This window comes from Dipodomys ordii, unplaced genomic scaffold, assembly GCF_000151885.1.
Source record: "Dipodomys ordii isolate 6190 unplaced genomic scaffold, Dord_2.0 Scaffold64, whole genome shotgun sequence".
Taxonomy (NCBI): Eukaryota; Metazoa; Chordata; class Mammalia; order Rodentia; family Heteromyidae; genus Dipodomys; species Dipodomys ordii.
Genome location: NW_012267280.1, coordinates 2,850,347 through 2,875,433, shown reverse-complemented (window position 1 = coordinate 2,875,433; position 25,087 = coordinate 2,850,347). Strand labels below are relative to the sequence as shown.

The following is a 25,087-nucleotide window of genomic DNA, read 5'->3' as shown; positions in this document are numbered from 1 at the left end:
CTCTACCACTTGAGCCACAGCGCCACTTCTGGCTTTTTTCTTTTTGCTTATGTGGTGCTGAGGAATCGAACCCAGAGCCTCAGGCATGCAAGGCACGCGCTCTACCACTGAGCCACCTTCCCAGCCCTGTCTCCCCTCTTTTCTTCCAGGGGTCAGTTTGCAACCTGTTTCCCCTCCCCCTGCTTAGTACTGCAGGGACTTTGCTCTTGGACTTTGAAGAGTGGAGGTCATTGTGGCTGGCCTATCTTGAGACCTTGGCTGTGTCTCTGTGTTCCTGGCTTCAGCCCGGACCTCTCCCCCCCTCCCTCTCTCCTCTAGACCTGAGCATGCAGAGTTCCGAGGGTGGATCCGATTCGCCAGCATCCGTAGCCTTGCGCCCAGCGGCAGCTGCCCAGCCTGTGCCAGCGTCCCCACAGGTAACCCTGCTCTCATCCTTGCTCTGTGACACAGCCCCTCACCAGAGGGCATGCGCACACCAGCGTGTGCCGACAGCGCATGTACAACATGGGGGTGGCAGGTGTCCTGGCAAGGCTGGCCATAGTGAGCCACGTGTGTGTCTGTCTGTCCATCCGTCTGTCTGCAGCGCTCCTCTGTCAGCTCTGGGTCTCCCTAAGGCAGTCATGTGTAGGTGGAGTGTGCCCAGTGCAGTGCCAACCTCTGCAAGTCTAACTGTGCGTCCTTCCTTCCAGAGGGTACTGGTCCAGGCCGTGGGCTCAGCGCCCAAGGGCGCCCCGATGCAGCCCCTCACCCTGCCCAGAGTTCAGCTCGTGCCGCAGCAGGTAACCACAGCACCTCCTCCCTAGCGCTCTGCCCTTGTTATCCCAGAATGTTCTGGAACGTTTTCATCATTGACTGCAGATAGTTGTGCTGCATGCCCCAAAAGACCTTGGGGTTGCTCCCTCAGTGGGGGCAGCCGAGGGGAGCTGGAAAGCCAGACTGCATTGTGTGGGTTCACCTGCCGGGTCCCCACACACCACAGGTGGTCAGTGGGGTCACCCAGGGCTCTCCAGCCCACAGCTGATCCTGTCAAGAAAAGGCCAGAATTGCCTTCGTGGGCCTCAGTGGCTGGACACAAATGCTGAGCCAAAGTGGCTATAATGAATGACACATAAGGAAGAGGTGTGGCTGTGCCAATAAAACTTTATTTACAAAACACGGGTTGAGCTAGATTCAGCTCCCCAGGTGGTCTGTCAGGTTTCCGTTCCAGAGCCCATTGGTAGGCCATTGGTGTTCCCAGGTGTCTGAGACCTTGGGACTGGCACAAGTAGAGCCTTGCAGACCCTGAAGGAAACAGGCTCCCAGCAGGCCCATCGAGGCAGGCCCATTGAGGTCTCCAGGAGTGGACTCATCTCTGCCAAGGCCCCTCCCCACAGACGCCATGGACCCGTATGTGATACTAGGAGTTTCCCTGCACCCTCTCACCCCTGCTTCCGCCATCCTGCCCTCACCAGCACAGATTAAGGGTGCCAACCTCACGTCCCTGGGCATGACAGCAGAAGCCAGCCAGGGCTCACCTCAGCAAAACGGGGGGTCCAGACAGCTGTCTGCCTCCAGGCCTGCTGGGATATGGCATTTTTAATTTTGTTTGTAAACTCAGGGCTGTGCATTTGCCAGGCTGCTCCTCTCTTACTTGAGCCATGCCCCCTGCCCCTATCTCTTTATAGTTACTTTCCAAACAGGTTCTTGCATTTGGGGCCAGGGGCATGGTCCTCCTGTCTCAGCCGCTTGCGAAGCTGGGCGGGCAGGTGAACCACTGTGCTCAAGTTATTGATTGGAAAGGGGTCTGACTTCTTTCCCTGGCCGGTCCTTCCACTCTCCACTTTCCCTGGGGTGACAGATGTGAGCCATCACACCTGGTGGAAAATGGCATCTTCCCATGGCTGCCTTCCCTGGGTCTTCTTCCTTAGTGGGCTGGGGAAGGGGTGGAGGGATGGAGCTGGATGGCTGGGTTTGCAAAAGCCAGCAGGGGGTGTTTCTGCCTGGTGATGTAGGACTGACGAGCAGCCCCTCTGTGCCCACCATGTCCTTGCAGGTGCAGCACGTGTACCCGGCGCAGGTGCAGTACGTGGAAGGGGGGGACGCCGTCTACACCAATGGAGCCATGTATGTGTTCCCTGGGCCTCCTCCCCACAGAGCCCTCCCCTGCCACAGCCCGTGGGGCTCCGCCTCAGGCCTTCCCACTTCCCGCTTCCCCTGCCTCCACACAGCCTCCATGCAGCTGCCAGAACCCATCTCCTACAGGATTTCTAGAATTTTCTGGGTCTTATTTTGTTTGGATTTTAGACAGTCTCACTGTGTAGCCTGGGCCTGGAATTGCAATCCTGCTTCAGCCCCCAATGGCTAGAATTATACCACCACACCCAGCTTAAGGACTTCTAGAATGTTCTACTCTGTGGAGAAAATGATGTATACCTATGCAGCTTTTGTGGCTTGAGGTCCGAGGCCCTTGGCTCACCCATTGGCTTGCGTTTTGATATCTTGCTCATCCGTTTGGAATTGGGGTGTGTGCACACATAGGCATATACGCGCACGTGTGTCCAGTTCTGTGCATTTCTTCCCTTACGTAGATTGCTGCTGCCATGACAGACCTGTATCTGTCATCACCTCACGCGCCGCAAGCACGCATGCACGCACGCATGCGTGTAGGCACGCAGCTGCTCAGACTCTCCCCCGGTTGCTTTCTGTGGGTCAGCCTGTGGCCCCAGATGTCTTCAGCAGCTGGCATTGAACTTGGCCCATGTCTGGGGCAAAGCTCCACAGTGACTTCTCTCTTTCCTATAGACGAACAGCCTATGCCTACAACCCCGAGCCTCAGATGTACGCCCCCAGCAGCGCAGCTTCTTATTTTGAGGCCCCAGGTGGTGCCCAGGTGACGGTGGCAGCCTCGTCCCCACCAGCTGTCCCCTCCCACAGCATGGTGGGCATCACCATGGATGTTGGGGGGAGCCCCATTGTGTCCAGCGCGGGAGCCTACCTCATCCACGGGGGGATGGACGGCACAAGACACTCCCTGGCCCACACTGCCCGGTCCTCGCCAGCCACGGTATGTACAAAGGCCCTGGGGCCACATGGGTAGAACCATGCTAGACTTACAGCAGCAATAGGCTGGTGAGTCGGAGGCCACCTTGGATCGGAGTCCTGCCTGGGATCCGAGGCACAAGCGCCAGACTCCTAGCCTCAGTTTGCCTTGATGAAAAGAGATTACCTTAGTACCTCTAATCACTGTGGTGTCATCATCACTACCCTTGTCCTGGAGATGGCAGCCCGTCCACCTGTGGGAAGACTAGCCTGAGTCAGACCAGAGGGCAGGGCCTTCCAGAACAAGCTGCACGATTTCTGCCCTGCCCTGCCCTGCCCTGCTCGGGTCGAGTTGTGTTTGAGCAATGCACACAGGAGTGAACTTGACCTCTTAAGTGTGCAGCCTCCTGTAACCCCTTGTCATCGATCGATCGATCAATCTGCACATGGCACAGCACCCTGCAGGCATTGGGACCTCCCCTTGGCCAGCCCCACACTGCTGACCATTTGTTGTGGGTCACCATAGTGGGTCTGGCTTGTGCCTGTCACCCGCAGAATCCTTGGGAGCTGGCTCCTTTGCCCTGTGGTGCCCATGGGATTCCATCACTCGATGGCAGGAACCTGGAGTTGGTTCTGCTTGCCCCTGAATACTATTCCATACCCAGCAACCTGTGTGCCAGCCCAGCCCAGCCCACAGACACTGGCCACGGACACTGCCCTCCTCGGGGGCTGGCTGCCATGGCGCGTGTCTGACTCTCTGAATCCAGCAGAGCCACGGCCCCTGCTGCCGCCTTTCCTCACCAGCAGTAGGTATTATTGACCTTTTATTTAGTTCCTGCTGACAGGTGTGGCGGGACCCTCACTGTCACTCAGCTCTGCGTGCTGTCCACCCTCATGCAGGACCGATGCTCTGAAATGCATGTGCATTTTGTAGATGTGCTGCGGTGGTAGGCAGAGGAGGCTGTGTGCTTACCTTTAACAGGGTCAATCGTTTTCTTACAGTTAGAGAGTAATTAAGAAGTCTTTTTTTTTTTTTTAATGTCTGTCCTGGGGTTTGAATTCAGGGCCTGGGTGCTGTCCTTGAGTTGCTGTTGTTGTTTGAGAAAGGCTAGACCTCTACCACTTGAGCCACAGCTCCATTTCTGCTTTTTATTGTTTTTGTTTCTTGGAGATAAAAGTCTCATCAATTTTCCTTCCTCAGCTGGCTTTTGAATTGCTTTCCTCAGATCTCAGCCTCCTGAGTGGCTGGGATTACAGGTGTGAACCACTGGTGCCCAGCTTGAGAAGTCTTTATCCTGTATACTATACGCTGATGGATGAGAGATCTGCAGACATTTGTGTCTTTGCATTTTCTGACTTTTTTTTGTCAGTCGTGGGCTTGAACTCTGGGCCTGGGCACTATCTCTGAACTCTTCAGCTCAAGGCTAGTGCTCTACCACTTGAGCCACAGAGCCACTTCTAGTTTTCTGGTGGTTAATTGGAGATAAGAGTCTCATGGACATTTTTACCTGGGCTGGCTTTGAACTGCGATCCTCAGATCTCATCCTCCTAAGTAGCTAGAATTATAAGCATGAGCCACTGGCATCCAGCTTCTCTGACTTTTGATGTGATTTCTTGAACTCTGAACATCTGCATGTTGTCAGGATTTTCTGCTGTTGTCTCTGAAAAGCTTGTAGCTCTACATTTTGCACTTTATCTGCTTTTTATATGATGAACAGCAAACATTATTACTATTTTTTTTTTTGCTATGGAACTCAGTTGTTGGGGCCTCATTTGCTTAAACACAAACAAGAAACCTGTATTTTGTCCAGCATGAACGGATCTGGGTGAGGGAATCCTGCTGACCCATTTCTGTTTTTTGCTTGTGGCATATAGTGTAAACTCAAGCTTTATAGAACTTGAGCTAGATCAAATGCTTCCTCCCAGTTTACTCTTCAGAACTGTACTGGGTATTCTCAGAAATGTAAAGTTTCTCTATGAGCTTTAGATCAACTTGTATCTGCCAAAAAAAAAGCCTCATTCTGGGATTTTGACTGAATTGCCTTCACTCTGCAGGTCAGTCTGTGGAGAACTGACATTTCTATTATGTTGTTGCCAGTCCATGAACATGGTATGCTTTCTTGGAGTGTTGACATCACCTTTGGTTTCATTTGTCAGGAGGCTGTCCCTTTCCACAGGTCCTGGACATGTTCTGTTGTATTTCTTCCTGGGCATCTCTTCGTTTTTGAACCATTGTAATGGAATTGGATTTGTACTTCAGTCTCTAGCTGCTTTGTGGTAGGACCTAAATGTACTGTGGATGTGTGTCAGCCTCCCATGCTGCAGCCTTCCTGATTGCACTTTTTACAGCCCATTATCTGCAGCTGGAGCAGCTTTGCCCCTTCCTTTTTCTTTCTCATCTTGCTATGGTGGGCTTCCGGCATGGCAGTGAGTGGGTGCTGAGGGGGTGGGTGTCCTGGCCTCACCCAGAGTCCCCAGTGGAGGAGGCGCCTCTGCCTCTCTGTTCTCCTGTCTTTTTTTTTTTTGTCGGTCGTGGGGCTTGAACTCTGGGCCTGGGTGCTGTCCCTCAGCTCTTTAGCTCAAGGCGAGCGCTTTACCACTTGAGCTACAGCGCTACTTCCGGTTTTCTGGTGGTTTATTGGAGATAGGAGTCTCCGGGCTGGCTTTGAACCGCAATCCTCAGCTCTCAGCCTCCTGAGTAGCTAGGATTACAGGCGTGAGCCAGCAGCACCCGGCTCCTGTCTTTTTCATGAACAGATGTTTCATTTGCCAAGCTTTTCCTCAGGAATACAATGGCATGTGAATAGCACAAACTACATTGATGGTCTCACTTAGATGACCTCTTCTCACATGGACCAAGGCTAACCTGAACTAGGAGGGGACAGTTGAGCATTGTGTCTATTCCTTGGTCATCAGAAGAATGACATCAGAGAGAACTCTTGAGTCTTGCTCCTCTCTCTCTCTCTCTCTTTCTCTCTCTCATTAGTCATGGGGATAATCTGGGTCTGGGCACTGTCCCTCAGCTCTTCAGCTCAAGGCGAGCACTCTACCACTTGAGCCACAGCACCACTTCCAGTTTTCTGAGTGGTTTATTGGAGATAAGAGTCTCACAAACTTTCCTGCCCAGGTTGGCTTTGAACTGTGATCCTCAGACCTCGGCCTTCTGAGTAGCTAGGATTACAGGTGTGAGCCACGGGCTCCTGGCTTGCTCTTCTCTCTTATGCAATGTCCAGTCACTCAGGCACCCAGCTTTGTGGACAGGCATTGAGACCTGTCTCCTGGGGAGAAGTGCCCTGCTTTTTTGAGAGGTGATGTATGAGGCAGTGCTGTGGCTCTGTCCAAGGTGTGCTTAGTCCCAGCAGAGGCCACCCGCAGTGCACACCATTGTTGAACACGCCTCCTCCAAGGCTGACTTGCTTTCCTGCACACAGCAGGTTGGCTTCTTCCCAGGACAGTGACTTCACAGGGTCAGGTACCCAGGAGTGACTGAGGAGCAGACCTGTGTCCTAGGCCTGCCTGTGAACTTGCTGCTCAGACACTGAGCTGCCCGTGACTGTACTGGGAAGGAAGAATGGAACAGTTCGGTCCATTTAGAACCAACACTGCACTGGGTCTCCTCCCCCGCCGAGCTCAGTGCGCAGCTGAGCCCAATGCCGACTTCCACAGCCTCCAAGGGTGTTCAGTTCTGCTGTCATCACAATTGTTTTTTCTAGTCCTGGGGCTTGAACTCTGGGCCTGGGCACTGTCCTTGAGCTCCTTTTGCTCAACACAAGCGCTCTACCATATGAGCCACAGCACTACTTCTGTCTGGCTTTTTTTGGGAGTTTACTGGAGATAAAAGTCTCACGGACTTTCCTGCCTGGGCTGGCTTTGAATTGTGATCCTCAGATCTCAGCCTCCTGAGTAGCTAGGATGACAGGCGTGAGCCACTGGAGCCCGGCTCATCACAACTACTAAGCAAGCCTCTTTTGTTTTCCTTTTGGCAGTACTTGGATTTGAACCCCAGGCCTCACAGTTGTTAGTCAGACACTGCCACTTGACCCACACCTTGGCAGCTCACTGAGAACACTATGTTAGGAAATCTAGTGCCTCCTTTCCAGTGTGGAAGTCCCCTAAGGCCAGGGACAGTGGAGAGAGCTCACCATTCTGTGGCAGGTGTGGCTCAGGACTGCCAGGTTCCAGCTCTCCTGACGCACTGAGACATACCCTGTGACATCATGGCGCACGCTTGCCAGGGTCGTCAGAAACGGAGCCCTGTGCTGGAAACAGCCGAGTGCCAGGCCCTCCTGCACTCACACACACCAGGACAGGGCACATGGCAAATGGAGCTGTGTCTCAAGTGGTAGAGCGTTAGTCTTGAGCCCAAAAGCTGAGGGGCGGTGCCCAGGCCCAGAGTTCAAGCCCCAGGACTGGCAAAAAAAAAAAAGAACCCCACAAACAACAACAACTAAAATTGTTGCACCTGATGAACAGGAGACACGAAGCAGCTGATACAGGAAATAAATGCAAACATACATGTGTAATGCTGAAGTGTGGGGAGACCACCCGGGATGGAAACAGGGCATGTAACATTGTGCAAAAGACAATTTCAAATAAAAAAATGTAACTCCAGTCCAATAGACAAATTCAAACGTGAGGCATCTTTAAATGTGAAGCACTAACCCGACCCATGAAGGCCCTTTGCATTAGAACAGAGAGAAATCAAGTTGGGAGACTCAGCCCCAGGCTCGGGAGATGGCTCTGCAGCGCCCTCTGCTGGGAACACCTGGGCACTGTGCCTCCAGCCAGACTCCGGGGCCTGGGGAGGGAGAGCGCCTTGGTGCTTTCCATATGCCCTCTTGTCCATGAGGAATCGTGAAAGCACTGGAGGTGTGGCTCTAGTGGCAGAGCACCTTCCTCAAAAGCAAATGACCCTCAGTTCACTGTGGATCAAATTCACTTTCTGCAGTGAACTTGGACAGCCCTGCTGGAACCAATAACCATGGGTTCCTGAAGAGGATACAGATACCAACTGAGTTGTATATTCTTTGTCATGCCCGTCCTCACTCAGTGCCTTTCCAGGGCTCCACAGGGTCTTAAGGGCATTTTCCAAACAGCTCGGAGCCGGTGTTGGTAATCGTGTCACTGAACAGAGTGGAGGTGGTGGGGAGAGCCTTCCCCCTGCGCAGACCAGGCAGAGGAGAGGGGACCCCAGGACAACACCAGCGTTCACTGAGAACTCTCCCAGCCAGATGCCTGTCATCCCAGCCCTTGGAAACGGAGGCGGGAAGATCAGGAGTGCTATTATCAGCCTGAGTTCTATAAGGAGACCCTGTCAGAAAGGAAGTGGGGAAGACCCACACTGGTGGCTCACGCCTATAATCCTAGCTGCTCAGGAGGCTGAGAGCCAGAGGATCATGGCTCAAAATCAGCAAGAAAGGCATGAGACGCTTATCTCCAATTAACTACCAAAAAGCTGGAAGTAGAGCTGTGGCTCAAGTGGTAGAGTGCCAGCCTTGCGTGCAAAGGCTCAGGGACAGCACCTAGGCCCTGTGTTCAAGCCTCAGAACCAGCACAAATAAAAAAGAAGCGGGGAGAGGGAGGGAAGGAGGCATGCAGGCAAAAAGCAACATATCTCAGCGAAAGTGGCTGATGGTGTGGTTTAAGTGTTTAAATACCTGCTTAGCAAGTATGAGGCCCTGAGTTCAAACACCAATACCACTGAGAGAGACAGAGACAGAGACAGGAACGTTGTAACGTTCAGTGCACCGGCAGTGTTGTTCCCCGTGGCCCGCCCTCCCCTCCCTGTAGTCTGACCTCTGACTCCGTGGATTTGCCTGGGCCCTCGAAAGGACCCCACGCATGGTGGGATCATCTGTGTCTGGCATCTTTCACGAGCACCGTGTTTTCAAGGTACACTCAAGCTAAGACCTCAGGCATAACGGCACTGTTTTGGCAGCTAAATTCTTGCCCCGTCTGGGTGAGCTGCATGGACGTGTTGATTGACAGGTGGGGATTCCCTCACCCTCAGACCTGCAGGGGTTCTGATGAGAAATTAGCTGTTAGTCGCATTGGGATCCTGCGTCCACTAAGTCCCCTCCCCTGACTCCTTCATAGCTCCCTCCCTCTCCCTGTCTCTGTGGGTTTCCTTGTGCGCGTACTTGTGTGAGCGCTGTTGAGATTTTGGGATGTGTAGGTTCATGTCTTTCATCCTATCTGGGCAGTTTTCATCCTTTCTACATCAAGCAGCCTCCTTGCTGGAAGTCTCCATGTCTGATAAGACGCGATTCTTCTGCCATCGGGCCCTCCACGGTGACTTCCCTCCTGTGACGTAATCAACCAGTGGCTCTCAGCTCTGCGTCCCAAGTTCCATGTCTCGGCCTCCCTCCGCTGCCTCTCGCTTGCCTCCTTTGTGTCTGTGTATCTGCCTGGTCCCAGGTCATTCCTCTATGGAAAACCACCTGTCCTCAGAACTGGAAGGAGTCCCCCCCACCCTGAGTCATTACTGCCTCAGCCTCCCTCTAGTCACGCAGTCGCTGGCCTTGCCCAGCTCCATTTTTCAGTGTGTCTCCGCAAGCTGCCGTCTGGGCTGCTGCTTGGTTGTCAGAAGGTGTGGTCTCTGGTCAGCAGAGCTTACATGCAGTCGTACCAAGTGGCCTGCCGGCCCGCCCCTGCGTGAGGCCCGGTGCTGCCCTGCCTCTCCACCATCCATGCCCTGGAGGCCTTGCTCGGGCTGGTGCTTTCGGCCTCGCTGCGTCTTCATGGGGGTGGGGGTGGTAGTGTTGGGTTTGGACCAGGCTTCTCAATGGACAGGCAGGTGCTCCACCACCTCAGCCACTCCTCCGGCCCCTTTTCGCTTGGTTATTTTCATGTAGGGTCTCAATGCCCAGGCCGGCCTGGGCTGTGGTCATCCAACGCGGGCCTCCCGCATCACTGTGGATGACAGGCTGCACCCCCACACCCAGCCATCAGTCAGGAGTCTCAGGGACCCCTGTGCCCCCCTGCTTCCTTCCCCCCCTTCCCCCCCCCCCGCCCCTGAAGCTAGTAGCACCCACTTGACCCTCTCACCTAGCTCAGCTGAGCTTTAAGGTACTAGCAGCCATTATGTGTTGATGCGTCAAGTGAAAACATCCACAGAGAACTGAACCAGGCCCTGGCCTTTCCCAGCTGGGCAGCCTGGGTTTCCACATAACAGACTGACACACAGGAGCAGCTCCGGGCTGACTGCCGCTAAGCAGCCTGGGAGCCTGGGAAATGGGGTGTTCCACCCTGCCCATTGCTACATTGCTAATCTTCACCTGCAAAGGTTCACTGTTGAAAGTGGGTAATGGTAATGATCATTTTTCCAGTGTAGGAAATACTGCTAGATTCTCTCTCTCTCTCTCTCTCTCTCTCTCTCTCACCTTCCCTCCCTCCCTCCTCCCCTCTTTTTCTCTCCCTTTCCTTTCTCCCTCTCTCTCTCTTTGGGGCTTGAATATAGAATTCAGGGCCTGAGTGCTATCCCTGAGGTTTTTGGGCTCAAGGTTAGCCACTTGAGCCACAGATCCCCTTCTGATTTTCTAGTGGATCACTGGAGATAAGAGTCTCATGGACTTTCCTGCACGGGCTGGCTTTGAACTGTGATCCTCAGATCTCAGCTTCCTGCGTAGCTAGGATTGTAGGCATGAGCCACCAGCGTGCAGCAAATCTAACTCTTAAACACACAAGCCCTATAGAAGCCTGTTGTAAGCAAATTAAAACACACACACACACACACACACACACACAGCAATAGTATGAAGGAGCCACTAGAGGGAACGTGGAGAAGGTAGTGAGGGAGAGGCGGGGGGGGGGCCCTCGGGGACCAGCCAGCCACTCACACTGTCTCTGCCCCGGGCAGGCAAGCTCCCTCCCGCCTGCTGACACCTTGGTGTGCCCTCCTCCACCACTGCCGGCAGCTCCACTCCACCGGGCCTGGCCCACATGCAACTCATGGTCCTGCCCCGGCCCCAGGAACATCTGTTTCTCTTATTTTGGGGGGCTTGCTAGGTAGCCCAAGCTGGCCTGAACTCAGTGATCCTCCTGCCCCGCCTCCTGTATGCTGGGATCACAGGCATGCACTGCCATTCCCAGCTCACATCTTGAAATCTTCGCCCACCTGTGTGTCTTTTTTTTTGGGGGGGGGTCCGGTTGTGGGGCCTGAACTCTGGGCCTGAGCACTGTCCCTCAGCTCTTCAGCTCAAGGCTAGTGCCCTACCACTTGAGCCACAGCGCCACTTCCGGCTTTTTTCTTTTTGCTTATGTGATGCTGGGGAATCGAACCCAGGGCCTCAGGCATGCAAAGCAAGCGCTCTACCACTGAGCCACCTTCCCAGCCCCCTCCTGTGTGTCTTAGGGAAGAAGATGCAGACTTTGCACGTTTGCATGGCTGTCTCTGCCTGTCATGAGAGACTGTGACAGGCTCTAAACGACCATGTCCCAAGCACGAGTCTGGGTCAGTGAACACATGCAGGTGTCTTGGCAGCCATATAGGACTGGGCGCTCCTCTCCTGTGCCCAGACCTGCCACCAAGTCCTCAGCCCCTTCCTCCAGGAAGCCCTCCATGCCTCCCACTGCCTCTTCCCAGGATCCTTCCTGTCTTCTGCCATCCACAGTTCACAAGTGGCTGGGTTGGGGTCTCAGTGATTGTGTGTGGGCCAGGTCTTCAGGCTCCCATGGCCGGGTCTGTGCTTTTCACCTCGGTATTTTCCTGAGTATTTGCCCAAGGTTTTGCACAGGGGAACCTCAATGACCAATATGCTCAGCTTCGGGCACCTGGCTGTCCTGAGCATCACCTAGTGTAGAGCAGAGAGATGCACAGTGCTCAGGCTTTGCGAATGCTAGGGGTTTCCATAGCAACCACAGGTTGGTCTGGTCCTCACACATCCATGCGCATGCCCATTAACCTGTTAAAGTCGCCACACCGAGTCTGCTGGTGGGGCTCGCTTCGGCCTCATGTCCTGGGCGGCTGGCTCTCCTGTGTGTGACACAGCCACCACGCCCAGCCGCGCACGCGTGCTTGCTTCTCAGCGCTCGTCGTGATGTGGATATTAACAACAACCTTGGCTGACGCTAACCATCTGATTTCCTTTTTTCCTTTTCCACTTTCTGTTATGTTGCTGCACACATGTTCTTTAGCTTGAAATGGCGATTGAAAACCTCCAAAAAAGCGAAGGAATCACACCACACAAAAGCGGCTTACTCAACAGCCATGTAAGTGCCCATCTGACCTATGCCCAGCTCACCCAGCCCCGCCCCAGCAAGCGAGAGCCAGCCAGGGCTGAGGGCGTGGCCACGCGTAGTGAAGGACAGAAAGATGTTCCAATCAGCACCAACAAGGGGGGAGAAAACCAACTAGGAGAACTGACGTTCGCTGCAGGAGATTTCATTCCCCTGCCTTGCCTGCCGCTAGTAGGGTGCAGTGACTACAGGAGGCGGTGACTGCCCAGACCCAGGACAGCCATGTGCCTCGTTAGCCCCCACACACCCCCATGTCCCTTCTCTGCACACTGTCCATCCAGCCCTGCCTACACCTGCAATGTGGTGAGCATTTCTCTTTTGTTCTTTTGGACTACCATGTGGTCTGGGCTGGCCTGGAGCTCACAGTGCTCCCGAGTGCTGGGATTACAGGCAGTTGCAACCAGGCCCAGCTAGGGTTGGACGGTTGAACTACTGAAGCTAGAATGTGCTGTAGCAGTTGAGCAGGTCCCAGGTACTCTCCCGAGAGTTCCATCAAAGAGAAAGTGCCCCCATTTGGTTGCACCCCATACCCAGCTGACCCCAAGATCTTGTTGTTGGTCAAGGTTCAAAATAGGGCATTTTTTTGAAAGTCTGTGATGCTAGGAGCAGAAGCCGATCTAGGGAAAAGGTCTAGATATTTGGACTGGGCGCAGATGTGGCCAGCTGCTTGAGACAGCACTTGGTCAGGACCCTAGGAAGCAAAGGAGAAAACAATCCTTTCCCTGGGGATTCAAAGCAAAACTAAGGTCCCCCTTCCCCTGGTACCCAGCCTCTGGGAAGTGGGGTATATCTTGGAGGGATGCAGGGTCGGTGTGTGCCTGGGGGAGAGGGGCCCCCACTCCCACCATCCCCCGCAGTGTGGGAAAGCTCACAGCCTTTGCCTTCCACAAGTCAGCCACCCTGCAGGCCGCAGACATCTGTGGACAAGCCGCTGAGCTAACACCATCTCTGGCCTGCCTCCCTCCTCACCCGCGTTCCCTGCATTGACTGTTCTAGAACTGCGGCGGGGGGGGGGAGTCCTACCTGCTTCTCACTGTTTTTGATCATGGCTTCAGGGCTTGGTGACTCAGAAGCAAAGGAAGGATAGAACTTTCTAGAAAGCGTCATATACACTGGGCAAAATCTAAAGTGGATTTGGTGTTGGCAAATGGGAGTCAGATGAGGAAGAGAGTGTGGCCTGCTAATGGCAGGCTGGCAAGCCCCCCTCCACCGCCCTCGCCCCGCTTTGTGGCCCTGAGACCTTGCCACTTGCCCAGGGCTGGGTGGCACTGCATGGCAGTCAGGGAGGCTGGGGACAGGGCCGCCGGCCACTCCAGGAGCGGGCGATGGACCACACTGTATTCAGATTAGCTCACACTTGTCTTTCAAACTGAGACAGAAATGATCAGCCACCAGCTGGTGGCCTACTGTGAAGGCTGGGCAGTTCCCTGAGGGCCTCAGCCTGCGCTGGCACATGCTGAGCTCCGCTCCCTGTGGTTCTCCACTTCCCCCCTCCTCTCTGGGCGCTTTTGGGGGGCCACTCTTCCACCAGCTCCTTAGGGAGGAGCACCCCTCTTGCTTTGAGCACTTAGCTCCACTTTCCATTCTGTACATTTTATGTCGACTCTGGGGTCTCTGCCATGACAGAGGTCAATTCTGGAAATCAGGAGATTTTGTCTATCTTACTTATAGTTGCCAGCCCCACCTGTGTCAAGGGCTGACACGGGCCAACTCTCATTAAGTGAGGGATAATCGGTGGGTAGATGGATTAGTGGATGGATGGATGGATGGATGGGCAGATAGATGGATGGGTGGGTGGTAGCTGGGTGGTTGGATTAGTGGATGGATGGGTGGGTGGACAGATAGATGGATGAATGGATGGATGGGCAGATAGATGGATGGGTGGGTGGTAGATGGGTAGATGGATTAGTGGATGGATGGATGGGTGGGTCAATGGGTGGATGGATTGGTGGATAGAGGGCAGTGGATGGATGGGTGGATGGATGGGTAGGTGGATGAGCAGGTGGACGGGTATGTGGATGAGTGGGTAGATGGATGGATGGGTGGTAGATGGATGGATGTGTGGATGGATGGTGGATGAGCAGGTGGATGGAAGGATGGAAAGCAAGGTGTCCAAAGTGTGATTGTCAATCCAGAGCAAGCACTGGGGCTCCGAAGAGCTACTGAAGCTGCTAGTGTGCATCTCAGACAGGCTCCCGCCACCACCCGCCAGTCGGGGTAGGCCAGTGTCAGGCAGGTGGTTCTCAGATGCAGCATGAGCCCCGCAAGCCCTGCGGTGATGCCGGGTGGCCAGCGCTGGCCATGTCACTCCAGTGTGTAGCAGGGCATGGTGATGCTGGGTGGATGGTGTGGGTCATTCGCCCTGGTATGTAGCAGGGCACGGTGACACCGGGTGGGTGGCGTTGGCCACGTCCCCAGTGTGTGGCAGGGCACAGGAACTCTTGCCTGTGCAGCGCTTGAAGAGATTCGTCCCCTTCATGTGTCCCATTGCTAAGCAATGCCAGCTTAGAAAGAAGGAGGTCAGGCATGTGGACAGAAGTCATATGTGGGGGCTGGGAAGGTCTCTCACTGGTAAAGTGCTTGCCTTGCATGCATGAGGGCCTGGGTTCGATTCCTCAGCACCACAGAAGCAGAAAAATCTGGAAGTGGTGCTGTGGTTCAAGTGGTAGAGCGCTAGCCTTGAGCTGAAGAGCTGAGGGACAGCGCCCAGGCCCAGGGTTCAGGTCTCACAATTAAAAAAAAGAAGTCATGTGCCCACAGGCTGGGCCACCAGCCAAGATCCCCTGGGAGGGGTAGGGTAGGTGTTACCCCTTAAAAAGGAAGATCTTGAGCCATGAAGAAGTACACCACATGGACCAAGAACATAGATTCTTGGAAACCACATTCTCCGCTGTTATATCTTATGATAACAAACAACACAAATCAGCCCAGTGCTGGTGGCTCACACCTGTAATCCTAGCTAGTAAGGAGGCTGAGATCTGAGGATCACAGTTCAAAGCCAGCCCAGGCAGGAAAATCCTTGAGACTCTGTCTCTTATTGCTAAAAAGTTCAAAGTGAAGGTGTAGCTCAAGTTGGAGAGTACCAGCCTTGAGTGAAAAAGCCAAGTGAGAGCATGAGGCCTTCAGTTCAAGCCCCAGTGTAGAAGGAAGGAAGAAAGGGAAGGAGGGAGGAAGGGAGGGAAGAAGGGAGGGAGGGAGGGAAGAAGGGAGGGAGGAAGGGAGGGAGGGAAGGATAAATCCAAGCAGACATCCCCAAACCTTCTTACATTCTCCATGCAATGGGCCCACACGGATGCATGTCTGCAAGAGACACCACTGGAGACGGGTGCAGAACCGAGGGCTCCCCTCGTGCTGTGGAGCGGCTCTGGGCCAGCTGGGAGTGTAGAGGGCCGGTAGAGTCCTGGCGCTCACACAGCAGTCTGCAGGCAGTAGGATCAGGTTCCTGAGTGAAGCCAGTGTACATGCAGGGGACGGGGGGGCGGGGGAGGGGGCGCAGGATGAGGTTCTCTGACCCAGAGGCCGGTGTCTCTTGCTCAGCTCCAGTGGCTGCTGGACAACTACGAGACGGCGGAGGGTGTGAGCCTGCCGCGGAGCTCCCTGTACAACCACTACCTGCGCCACTGCCAGGAGCACAAGCTGGACCCCGTCAACGCCGCCTCCTTCGGGAAGCTCATCCGCTCCGTCTTCATGGGGCTGCGCACACGCCGCCTGGGCACCAGGTGGGTGATGGCGCCCCACTGCCTCCACCAGAGCCTCCTGGTGGACTCTGAGCTATCCCCACCGGGTGGCAGGCATAGCCATGGCCACGCTGGCTTCTTCAGAAGTCCAGGATGGGACATGGGGTCACCAGCTTCTTGTTGTTCACCCGGAACTACATTCTTACAAGTACTCCTGCCTTGTGGCAGAGCCATAATACAATTTTTTTTTTTTGGTCAGTCCTGGGGTTTGAAATCAGGGCCTGGGCGCTGTCCCTGAGCTTCTTTGGCTCAAGGCTAGGACTCTACCACTTGAGCCACAGCTCCACTTCTGGTTTTCTGCTGGTTTTTATTGGAGGTAAGAGTCTCATGGACTTTCCTGCCCAAGCTAGTTTTGAACCGCAATCCTCAGATCTCAGCCTCCTGAGTAGCTAGGATGACAGGTGTGAGCCACTGATGCCCAGCTAGAATGAACTTTTAAAAATATGAACACTCTTGGGGCTGGGAAGGTGGCTCAGTGGTAGAGCGCTTGCCTTGCATGCATGAGGCCCTGGGTTCGATTCCTCAGTACCACATAAGCAGAAAAAAGCCAGAAGTGGTGCTATTGCTCAAGAGGTAGAGCGCTAGCCTTGAGCTGAAGAGCTGAAGGACAGCGCCCAGGCCCAGAGTTCAGGACCCACGACCAACCAAAAAAAAAAAAAAAAAGAACATTCTCTTGGCTTTTTGTTGTTGTTGTTCCTCAAGGCTGTGCTGTACCACTTGAACAACTTCTAGCTTTTTTTCTGGTTAATTGGAAATAAGAGTTTCACCCAGGCTGGCTTTGAACTGGGATCCTAAGCTCTCTATTCATTACAAGTCCCCAGAGTACACAGACACAAAGCTGGCATAGTGTGTCCCCCTGATTTTCTCTCTGCAGAACTTTGCAAGGTTTTGTTTGGAGTGTGGGGTGGGTGTGGGTGTACATGTGCATGCACGCGCACACACACACACACACACACACAAAGGGTGGTTGTGGGTGTACATGCGCATGCACATGCACGCACACACACACACACACCATGAGGCTTGAACTCAGGGCCTCTCACTGCTTTCTGGCTTTTTTTTTTTCTTTCTCAAGGCTGGTGCTAAGCACTTGAGCCACAGCTCCACTTCCTGTGCTGCACTTGTCAGAGCCTTTATTATACTAAAAGGTGGCACAGGGCTCCGCATGAAGGGCTTTGTGTGCAAAGGTCCCCCGTACACACTTCTCACAGGTTCGGCAAGTGCCAAACACCAAGCCAACACACAGGGCCAGGCGAGGTGGCCTGTCTTGTTCAGGATGCCCGCAGGGAGCCGACCTGCGGTGTTTGCCTTGCAGGGGCAACTCCAAGTACCACTACTGCGGGATCCGGCTGAAGCCCGACTCCCCGCTCAACCGGCTACAGGAGGACACGCAGTACATGGCCATGCGGCAGCAGCCCGTGCACCAGAAGCCCAGGTGGGTGCCTCCCCCGAGTGGGGCCTTCATCAGGTGGCTAGGCTGCATCTTAAAAAAAAAAAATCAGACAGACTGGTGGCTCACACCTGTAATCCCAGCCACCCAGGAAGCTGAGATTTGAAGATCAGGGCTCAAACAAAGCCATCCTGGGCAGGAAAAGTCCATGAGACTCTTGTCCCCAATAAACCAGCAAAAAAAGCCCAAAATGGAGCCATGGCTCAAGTGGTAGAGCACCAGCCTTGAGCCAAAAAGCTCAGGGACAGTGTCCAGGCCCTGAGTTTGAGCCCCAGGACTATCCCCCAAATAATTCTACACACTGTCCTGCTCGGTCTCAGCAAGGTGCATGCATTCCGTGCCCAGGTACCGGCCAGCCCAGAAGACAGACAGCCTGGGGGACAGCAGCTCCCACAGCAGCCTGCACAGCACTCCGGAGCAGGCCATGGCTACCCAGAGCCAGCACCACCAGCAGTACATAGGTGAGCCCTGGCTGCAGGTTAGACACACAGCAGCTTCTAGATGAACCTCCTTCAGGCATCTCTGAGCCTCTAGAATAATCAGCTGTGCCAAAAAATATTAGTGTTTGACTTGTCCATTAGAATAGTGAGGGCTGGGAAGGTGGCTCAGTGGTAGAGTGCTTGCCTAGTATGCATGAAGCCCTAGGTTCGATTCCTCAGTACCACATACACAGAAAAAGCCGGAAGTGGAGCTGTGGCTCAAGTGGTAGAGCACTAGCCTTGAGCCAGAGAAGCTCAGGGACAGTGCCCAGGCCCTGAGTTCAAGCCCCAGAACTTACAAAAAAAAAAAAAAAAGAATAGTGAATCAATGCAGTAAAAAAGAATGGGGAAGCCGGGCACCAGTGGCTCCCACCTGTAATCCTAGCTCCTCAGGAGGCTGAGATCTGAGAACTACAGTTCAAAGCCAGCTCGAGCAGGAAAAAGTCCATGAGACTCTTATCTCCAATAAACCAGCAGAAAAACAGAAATGATGCTGTGGCTCAAGTGGTAGAGTGCTCACCTTGAGCTGAGGAGCTGAGGGACAGTGCCCAAGCCCAGAGTTCAAGCCCCATGTCACACACACACACACATGCACGAAAGGGGAATGGATGTCTTCTGAGGCTGTCAATTGAGAGAGGAGGATGGAGCTCCATCTGGGGTTCTGGGGTTTTCCTCTTCGATGGCCCACGGCATGGAAGCTTTGCCCTGTTTCCTGAGTGCACTCAGGACCAGGTCAAAGGTCAGAGCCTTTCCCCAGCACTGCGCGGGAAGGAGCTGCTGGCAGGTGCTCCTCAGGTGCTTGACAGCAACATGTGTTCTGTTTTTGTTATTTTTGTGCCCATCCTGGGCCTTGAACTCAGGGCCTGGGTGCTGAGCTGCTTTCTGCTCAAGGCTAGTGCTCTACCACTTGAGCCACAGCACCACTTCCAGCTTTTTGGTAGTTAATTGGAGATAAGAGTTTCATGGACATTTTATGCATTTGAACTGTGGTCGTTGTGAGGAGCTAAGATTACAGGCGTAAGCCACCAGCACCTGACTATGTCTGGGCAGGACCCACTGGGCTCTGGCTTTCTGGAGAGATGGAGACAGTACCAGGCCTGTCTCTAGGCAATCACTGTGGGGACAGGGAGGCTGGCTTTTCCCCAGCACGCTGCCCTGGGCCAGCTCTGCCACACAGGGCCCTGCTGAGGAGTCAGGAGGGTCTGCGGGGTGCCAGGCCTGTGCTAGCCTCTGGCTGTGTCTATGTCCACACGTTTGCCATCCCTGGAAGGTGGTGACATTGTCCCTGTTGTATAAAAGATGTCCTGTGCCTGCGGGGGCCAGGGCTGCCCCAGCGTTGCCCGTGTCCCTCCCCAGATGTGTCCCACGTGTTCCCGGAGTTCCCAGTGCCTGACCTGGATGGCGAGCCGCTCCAGGGGAGTGTCACACCGCGAGACATCAAGGCCCTGCAGCTGGTGTACCGACGGCACTGTGAGGTGACTGCAAGCTCCTCCCACGTGTCTGCTGTCCTCAGGCCGCAGAGGAGGGGGGGGGAGGTCCCCCTCATACCCACACCCGCCACCTTCCTGCTGTCTCCAGCTGCTCCCCGGGCACAGGGGAGACAGGAGCGTGTCCACCCACAGACAGCCCCTCGTCTCTCTGGGGACTTGAGAAGATATGCTTTGTGCCCAGACGTCACATATGACCCCGTTTTTCCTCCCAGGCCACCCTGGATGTTGTCATGAACCTCCAGTTCCACTACATTGAGAAACTGTGGCTGTCCTTCTGGAACTCCAAGGCTTCCCCCAGCGATGGCCCCACCACCCTCCCTGCCAGGTGACAGCCACCAATGTGCCACGCAGGCCCACGTGGCGGCCACCCCACCAGCCTGCCCACCCCACAGTCCTCAGGTCCTGGGACTCCTGTGCTTCAGCTCCTTGTGTTCTCAGGGTCCTGCATGACTTGGGAGGCACCATGCCTTTCGCCCCTCTTCCAAGGTTTTGGCTTTTGTTTGGCTTTGGAGCTGGCCTTGATGGTGTCTCAATAATATGGCTCAGGCTGGCTTAGAACTCAGATTCCTCAACCTACTGAGTGCTGGGGATGACAGGAGTGACCATAGCTGGCTCCAATCAGAATTTCTTGTTTCTGTCTTTACCTCATGTGGACGTGAGTTCAAGCTCAGAGCCTGGTGCTTTGATAAGCTGGTGCTCTCCCATGCTTACAGCCCTTTTTGGTTTAGTTATTTTTTCAGACAGGACCTTATCTTTTTGCCTCGAGCTGCCTTGGACTTTGATTCTCCTATGTATACCTCCCACATACCTTGGTTGGCAGCCTCACCATGCACAGCTTATTGGTTGAGTAAAGAGTCTCACAGACTTTCCTGTCCTAGCTGGCTTCAAACCACGATCCTTAGATCTCAGCCTCCTGAGGAACTAGGATAACAAACCACTACTGGTGCCCAGCTCAAATCGCTTTTAATGGAGGATCTTAGAGGTGGCTGTGTGTCATCCCAAGTAGAGTGCTCTTGACGGGTCACCACAGCCTCAGCATGGGAGGCCTGGACCCCCCAGCTCATGGCCACTGCTGTCTCCCCTCTGCCCACAGTGACGACGAGGCCGACAGCGCCGCCGTGCTCCCTAAGGACAAGCTCATCTCGCTGTGCAAGTGCGACCCCATCCTCAAGTGGATGCGGGGCTGTGACCACATCCTCTACCAGGCCCTGGTGGAGGTCCTCATCCCTGACGTGCTGCGGCCCGTCCCCAGTAAGAGGCCCTGCCACCCTGCCTTCCTGCCCCTTGCCCCTTCCTGACTGCCCACGTGCTTGAAGTCCACGTGGCAGCCCTGGGCCTAGGAACGTGCCCTTGCTTCTGATTCAAGGTGACCATCCAAGTGAATGGCCCTCCTGAGTTCTGCCAAGATAGGGCCAGACATGGTGCTTTCTGGAAGGCTCCTGGAAGGTGGGCAGGTGGCATCTGGAGTAGCCTGGCTACGACCCTAGCCACTGCCATGGGCAGCCACTGTCAGGGCCATGTAAAGTTGTCAATACCCCATCCCAAGGCTGGGCCAGCACCTGCTGCCCCTGACCCTTGGTAGCACTGGGGGGGCACTTCCTGTGCCAAAAAGGACTGGCCAGGGTCACAGCTGCTGCATCTGGTAGAGCCGGGGCCACCCCAGACCCTGCCCCTGCCCCATGGGCAGCAACCAGCGCTGCCCAACGGGGTTTCAGGAGACCCTCGTGTCTGTGCTTGTGTCTCTGCCCTGTGAGACCCCATGGATGCCAGTAGTGGTGGAGTACAGAAACCAGTGTCTCCAGGGCTGACCTGTTCCCCGAGTGTCCTGGGGCCTCTGCCCTGACAGTGATGACTACAGATAGCTGGACCTGGCACCAGGCTAGGCCCTCATTTTCCCAGGGAGGGTGAGGAAGCCACACCAAGGTTGATACTGCCGCCGCCGCTGCCTGGCCTGTGGGTTATGCCTGCAGCTGGCCAGGAGAGAGCTGGGCTACTTCGTCTCTCTGCATAGCCCAGGCTGGTCTGGATCTTGCCATCTGCCTGTCTCAGCCCTCTGAGTGCCAGGGTTACACATGTGCACCCCTGAACTGCCTTGTTTGGTTTCTCGGCAGTGTTACTTTTGTCAATAGGATTATGTGTCTGTAATTGGGGTCGGGAGCCCAGGGCTGTGGCTATGCTACCAGGCAAGCACTTGCCACCGAGCCACATGCCCATCCTTTATTTCTTATAGAAAGCCATCACAAAATGAATTCGGCTAGTAGAATATACTTCCACGCAAGGGTACAGTATAGCATGGTCACCCTTCCCATGTGGACACCTGGTGGGCTGTTTCTCTGTGGCTCAGTCTGGGTCCACTGTGGGCAGGGGGGAGTCCTGAGGGGTCACCTGGGTGAGCAATGCGGACAGATGCTGCTCCCTGCTTCTCCTCGGCCTCTCCAGCCCTGGCTACCCCCTTCCAGGGCCATCTGCTATGGCTTGTCCCGTGTGGTGGGCCTTGCTTGCCTTGGTCATGCTTGCCACAGCAGATGGGGTGCTGAGGTGCCAGGCCCCCACACCATAGTCCCGCTCTTGCCTGCAGGTACCCTCACCCAGGCCATCCGCAATTTTGCCAAGAGCTTGGAAGGCTGGTTGACAAATGCCATGAGCGACTTCCCACAGCAGGTCATCCAGACCAAGGTATATTGGGGCGGGGGGGGGGGGGGGGGGGGAATGGCAGCATGGCTGCGAGGAGTGGAACTTGATACTGATGGATTCTAGCAGCCTTTCCTGTGTGCAGAGGCTGGCTGCGCGCTCAGGAAGAGCTCCAGGGGCAGGGGCAGGGCCGGGACAGAACTCAGCAGATGTGACTTGGCTAGGCCAGAACAGATACGGCCTTCACCCTCCCTGTTCCTTGAGTCTTGGAGACACATGAGAAATTCTAAGTGTGAAAATGTGGGGTCTGGGCTGGGAAGGTGGCTTAGTGGTAGAGTGCTTGCCTAGCATGCATGAAGTCCTGGGTTCAATTCCTCAGTACCACATAAACAGAAAATGCCAGAAGTGGCGCTGTGGCTCAAGTGGTAGAGTGCTAGCCTTGAACAAAAGAAGCCCAGGGACAGTGCCTAGGCTCTGAGTTCAAGCCCCAGGACTGGCACAAAAAAAGAAAAAGAAAAGAAGTGGGGTCTATGGGAACAAAAACGATGCCTCGTGTTCTGGCAGCAGGCAGGGTGTGTTTCTGATCTTCCCCTACAGTGCCAGCCGGTCCTCAGGCCACGCCCCCGGGGGTGGGCGGGGAGTCAGCCCTCAGGCCACGCCCCTGGCCCAGCCGGAGCACTGGGCAGCCAGGGCTGACCCCGCCTCCTGTCTCGCAGGTGGGCGTGGTCAGCGCCTTCGCCCAGACGCTGCGGCGCTATACGTCGCTCAACCACCTGGCTCAGGCAGCACGCGCCGTGCTACAGAACACGTCCCAGATCAACCAGATGCTCAGCGACCTCAATCGCGTGGACTTCGCCAACGTGCAGGTGACCTCGGCGGGCCGCCTGGGCACCAGACCGCCCCCCCATCCCCGCCCTCCAGCCCAGGCATCCACCGACCCCGCCCCACCCACAAGCCCAGCCCACCCCAGTCTGGGAGACAGGAAGCCTCCCTGCCCACGCTGCCCCTAGGGCGCCCAACTTCCTGGACCTCACACCACGTTCCTGGCCGTTTTCATGGCTCTTTTCTAGGCTCAGAAAAGTAGCAGGGACAGGCCTGGAGAGGTGGCTCACACCTGCAAACCCAGAACTGGGAGGCAGATATTGGGACCATAGTGGTTTGAGGCCAGCCCTGTGTAGGAAACTAATGAGACCCCATTCAGCCAATAAAATCACTAACCCTTGGTGACTGTGCCTGACATCCCAGCTACATGGGAGGCCAGGGTGTGAGGATTGCAGTCCAGGATGCGCCGGGCAAAAACACGAGCCCCTACTCCTACCTAAAAAAGTAAACTGAGCCGGCACCGGTGGCTCACCCCTGTAATCCTAGCTACTCAGGAGGCTGAGATCTGAGGATCGCGGTTCAAAGCCAGCCAGGGCAGGAAAGTCCATGAGACTCTTATCTCCAATAAACCACCAGAAAACAAGAAGTACCCCTGTGGCTCAAGCAGTAGAGACTTGCCTTGAGCTGGGCCCAGGCCCAGAGTTTGAAAAAAATAAATAAATAAACTGAAACCAAAAGGGCTGGAAGTGGGGCTCATTAGATAGAGCATCTACCTGGAAAGCACAAAACCCTGAGTTCAAACTCCAGTACCATCACGAAAGTCAAAAAGAAAAGTAGTTCAGGCACACAGTAGGTGGTTGGCCTTGCCTAGGCCTCTTTCCAGACCTGAGTGGCTCATCCATTAAGTACTAGCCAGGCAGGCATGGAAGTGCACACATATAATCCAAGCTACTTGGAAGAAGAAGTAGCACTCTAGGCCAGCCTGAGGAAAAAAAATTCTCTTGTCTCAACAAAGAAAATATGAGCCTGGTGCCAGGGGCTTACTCCTGTAACACCAGCTGCTCAACAGGCTGGGATCTGAGGATGCTGTTCAAAGGCAGCTCAGGAAGGAAAGTCCGTGAGACTCTTCTCTCCAACTAATCATCAGAAAAACCAGAAGTGGAGCTGTGGCAGCATAGTAGAGTGTTAACCTTGAACACAAAAGTTCAGGAACAGTGCCCAGGTCCTGAGTTGAAGGCCCAGGACTGGCACACACACAAAAACCCCCAAACACACAAAAGGCTGGGGTTTGGCTCTTGATGAGATGGAGGGAGGGGCAGGAACACAGAAGGTAGGATCACAGCAGGTGCAGCATGAGCCACGCTGAAGGCTGGGTCCCTGTGGCTCTATCCTAGGCTTGCCCAGGTCTCACAGGCCATCCTCCTTCTGCAGGAGCAGGCCTCATGGGTGTGCCAGTGCGAGGAGAGCGTGGTGCAGAGGCTGGAGCAGGACTTCAAGCTGACCCTGCAGCAGCAGAGCTCGCTGGAGCAGTGGGCCAGCTGGCTGGACAATGTGGTCACACAGGTGCTCAAGCAACATGTGGGTAGCCCCAGCTTTCCCAAGGCCGCCCGCCAGTTCCTGCTGAAGTGGTCCTTCTACAGGTAAGTCCCTCGGAGCAGCTCTCCCAGGGTGACAGTAAACACGTTTCTCAAAGTCCTCAGGGACTGGTAGCTCAGTAGCCAGTGCTTGCCCAGTACATGGGGGGCTCTGGGTTCCGCCCCAGGCACCGAAAGAAATAACGTTTAAAATTTTAAACATTGAGATCATAGCTGGAGGTGTGGCTCAATGGTAGACCATCAGCCTAGCAAGGGTGAGGCCTTGAGTTCAAATCCCCAGTACCACCAAAAACAACCAGCAAAACATGATTTGCCAGGCACCGATGGCTCATGCCTGTAATCCTAGCTATTCAGGAGGCTGAGATCTGAAGGTCCATGTTCAATGCCAGGTTGAATAGAAAAGTCCTCAGGAGGGGCTGGGAAGGTGGCCCAGTAGTAGAGTGCTAGCCTTGTATGCATGATGCCCTGGGTTTGATTCCTCAGCACCACAGAAGCAGAAAAAGCTGTGGCTCAAGTGATAGAGAGCTAGCCTTGAGCTGAAGAGCTGAGGGACAGCGCCCAGGCCCAGAGTTCAAGACCCATGACCGACATACACACACACACACACACACACACACACACACACACA

At 54.8% G+C, this 25,087-nt stretch overlaps 1 protein-coding gene across 1 annotated transcript in view; it reads left to right on the top strand.

Moving 5' to 3' along the window:
• Positions 1-326: 326 nt before the first annotated feature.
• Positions 327-25,087, top strand: part of Rfx2 (regulatory factor X, 2 (influences HLA class II expression)) — a 27,709-nt gene continuing 2,948 nt past the window's right edge. The window contains exons 1-14 of the mRNA XM_013022664.1: positions 327-416; positions 690-779; positions 2,033-2,103; positions 2,782-3,043; positions 12,154-12,228; positions 15,793-15,974; positions 17,308-17,427; positions 17,788-17,903; positions 19,278-19,396; positions 19,624-19,736; positions 20,505-20,662; positions 21,990-22,087; positions 22,759-22,908; positions 24,296-24,504. Coding sequence (XP_012878118.1) covers positions 327-416; positions 690-779; positions 2,033-2,103; positions 2,782-3,043; positions 12,154-12,228; positions 15,793-15,974; positions 17,308-17,427; positions 17,788-17,903; positions 19,278-19,396; positions 19,624-19,736; positions 20,505-20,662; positions 21,990-22,087; positions 22,759-22,908; positions 24,296-24,504 — 1,853 coding nt within the window. The remainder of the gene's footprint in view (positions 417-689; positions 780-2,032; positions 2,104-2,781; positions 3,044-12,153; positions 12,229-15,792; positions 15,975-17,307; positions 17,428-17,787; positions 17,904-19,277; positions 19,397-19,623; positions 19,737-20,504; positions 20,663-21,989; positions 22,088-22,758; positions 22,909-24,295; positions 24,505-25,087) is intronic.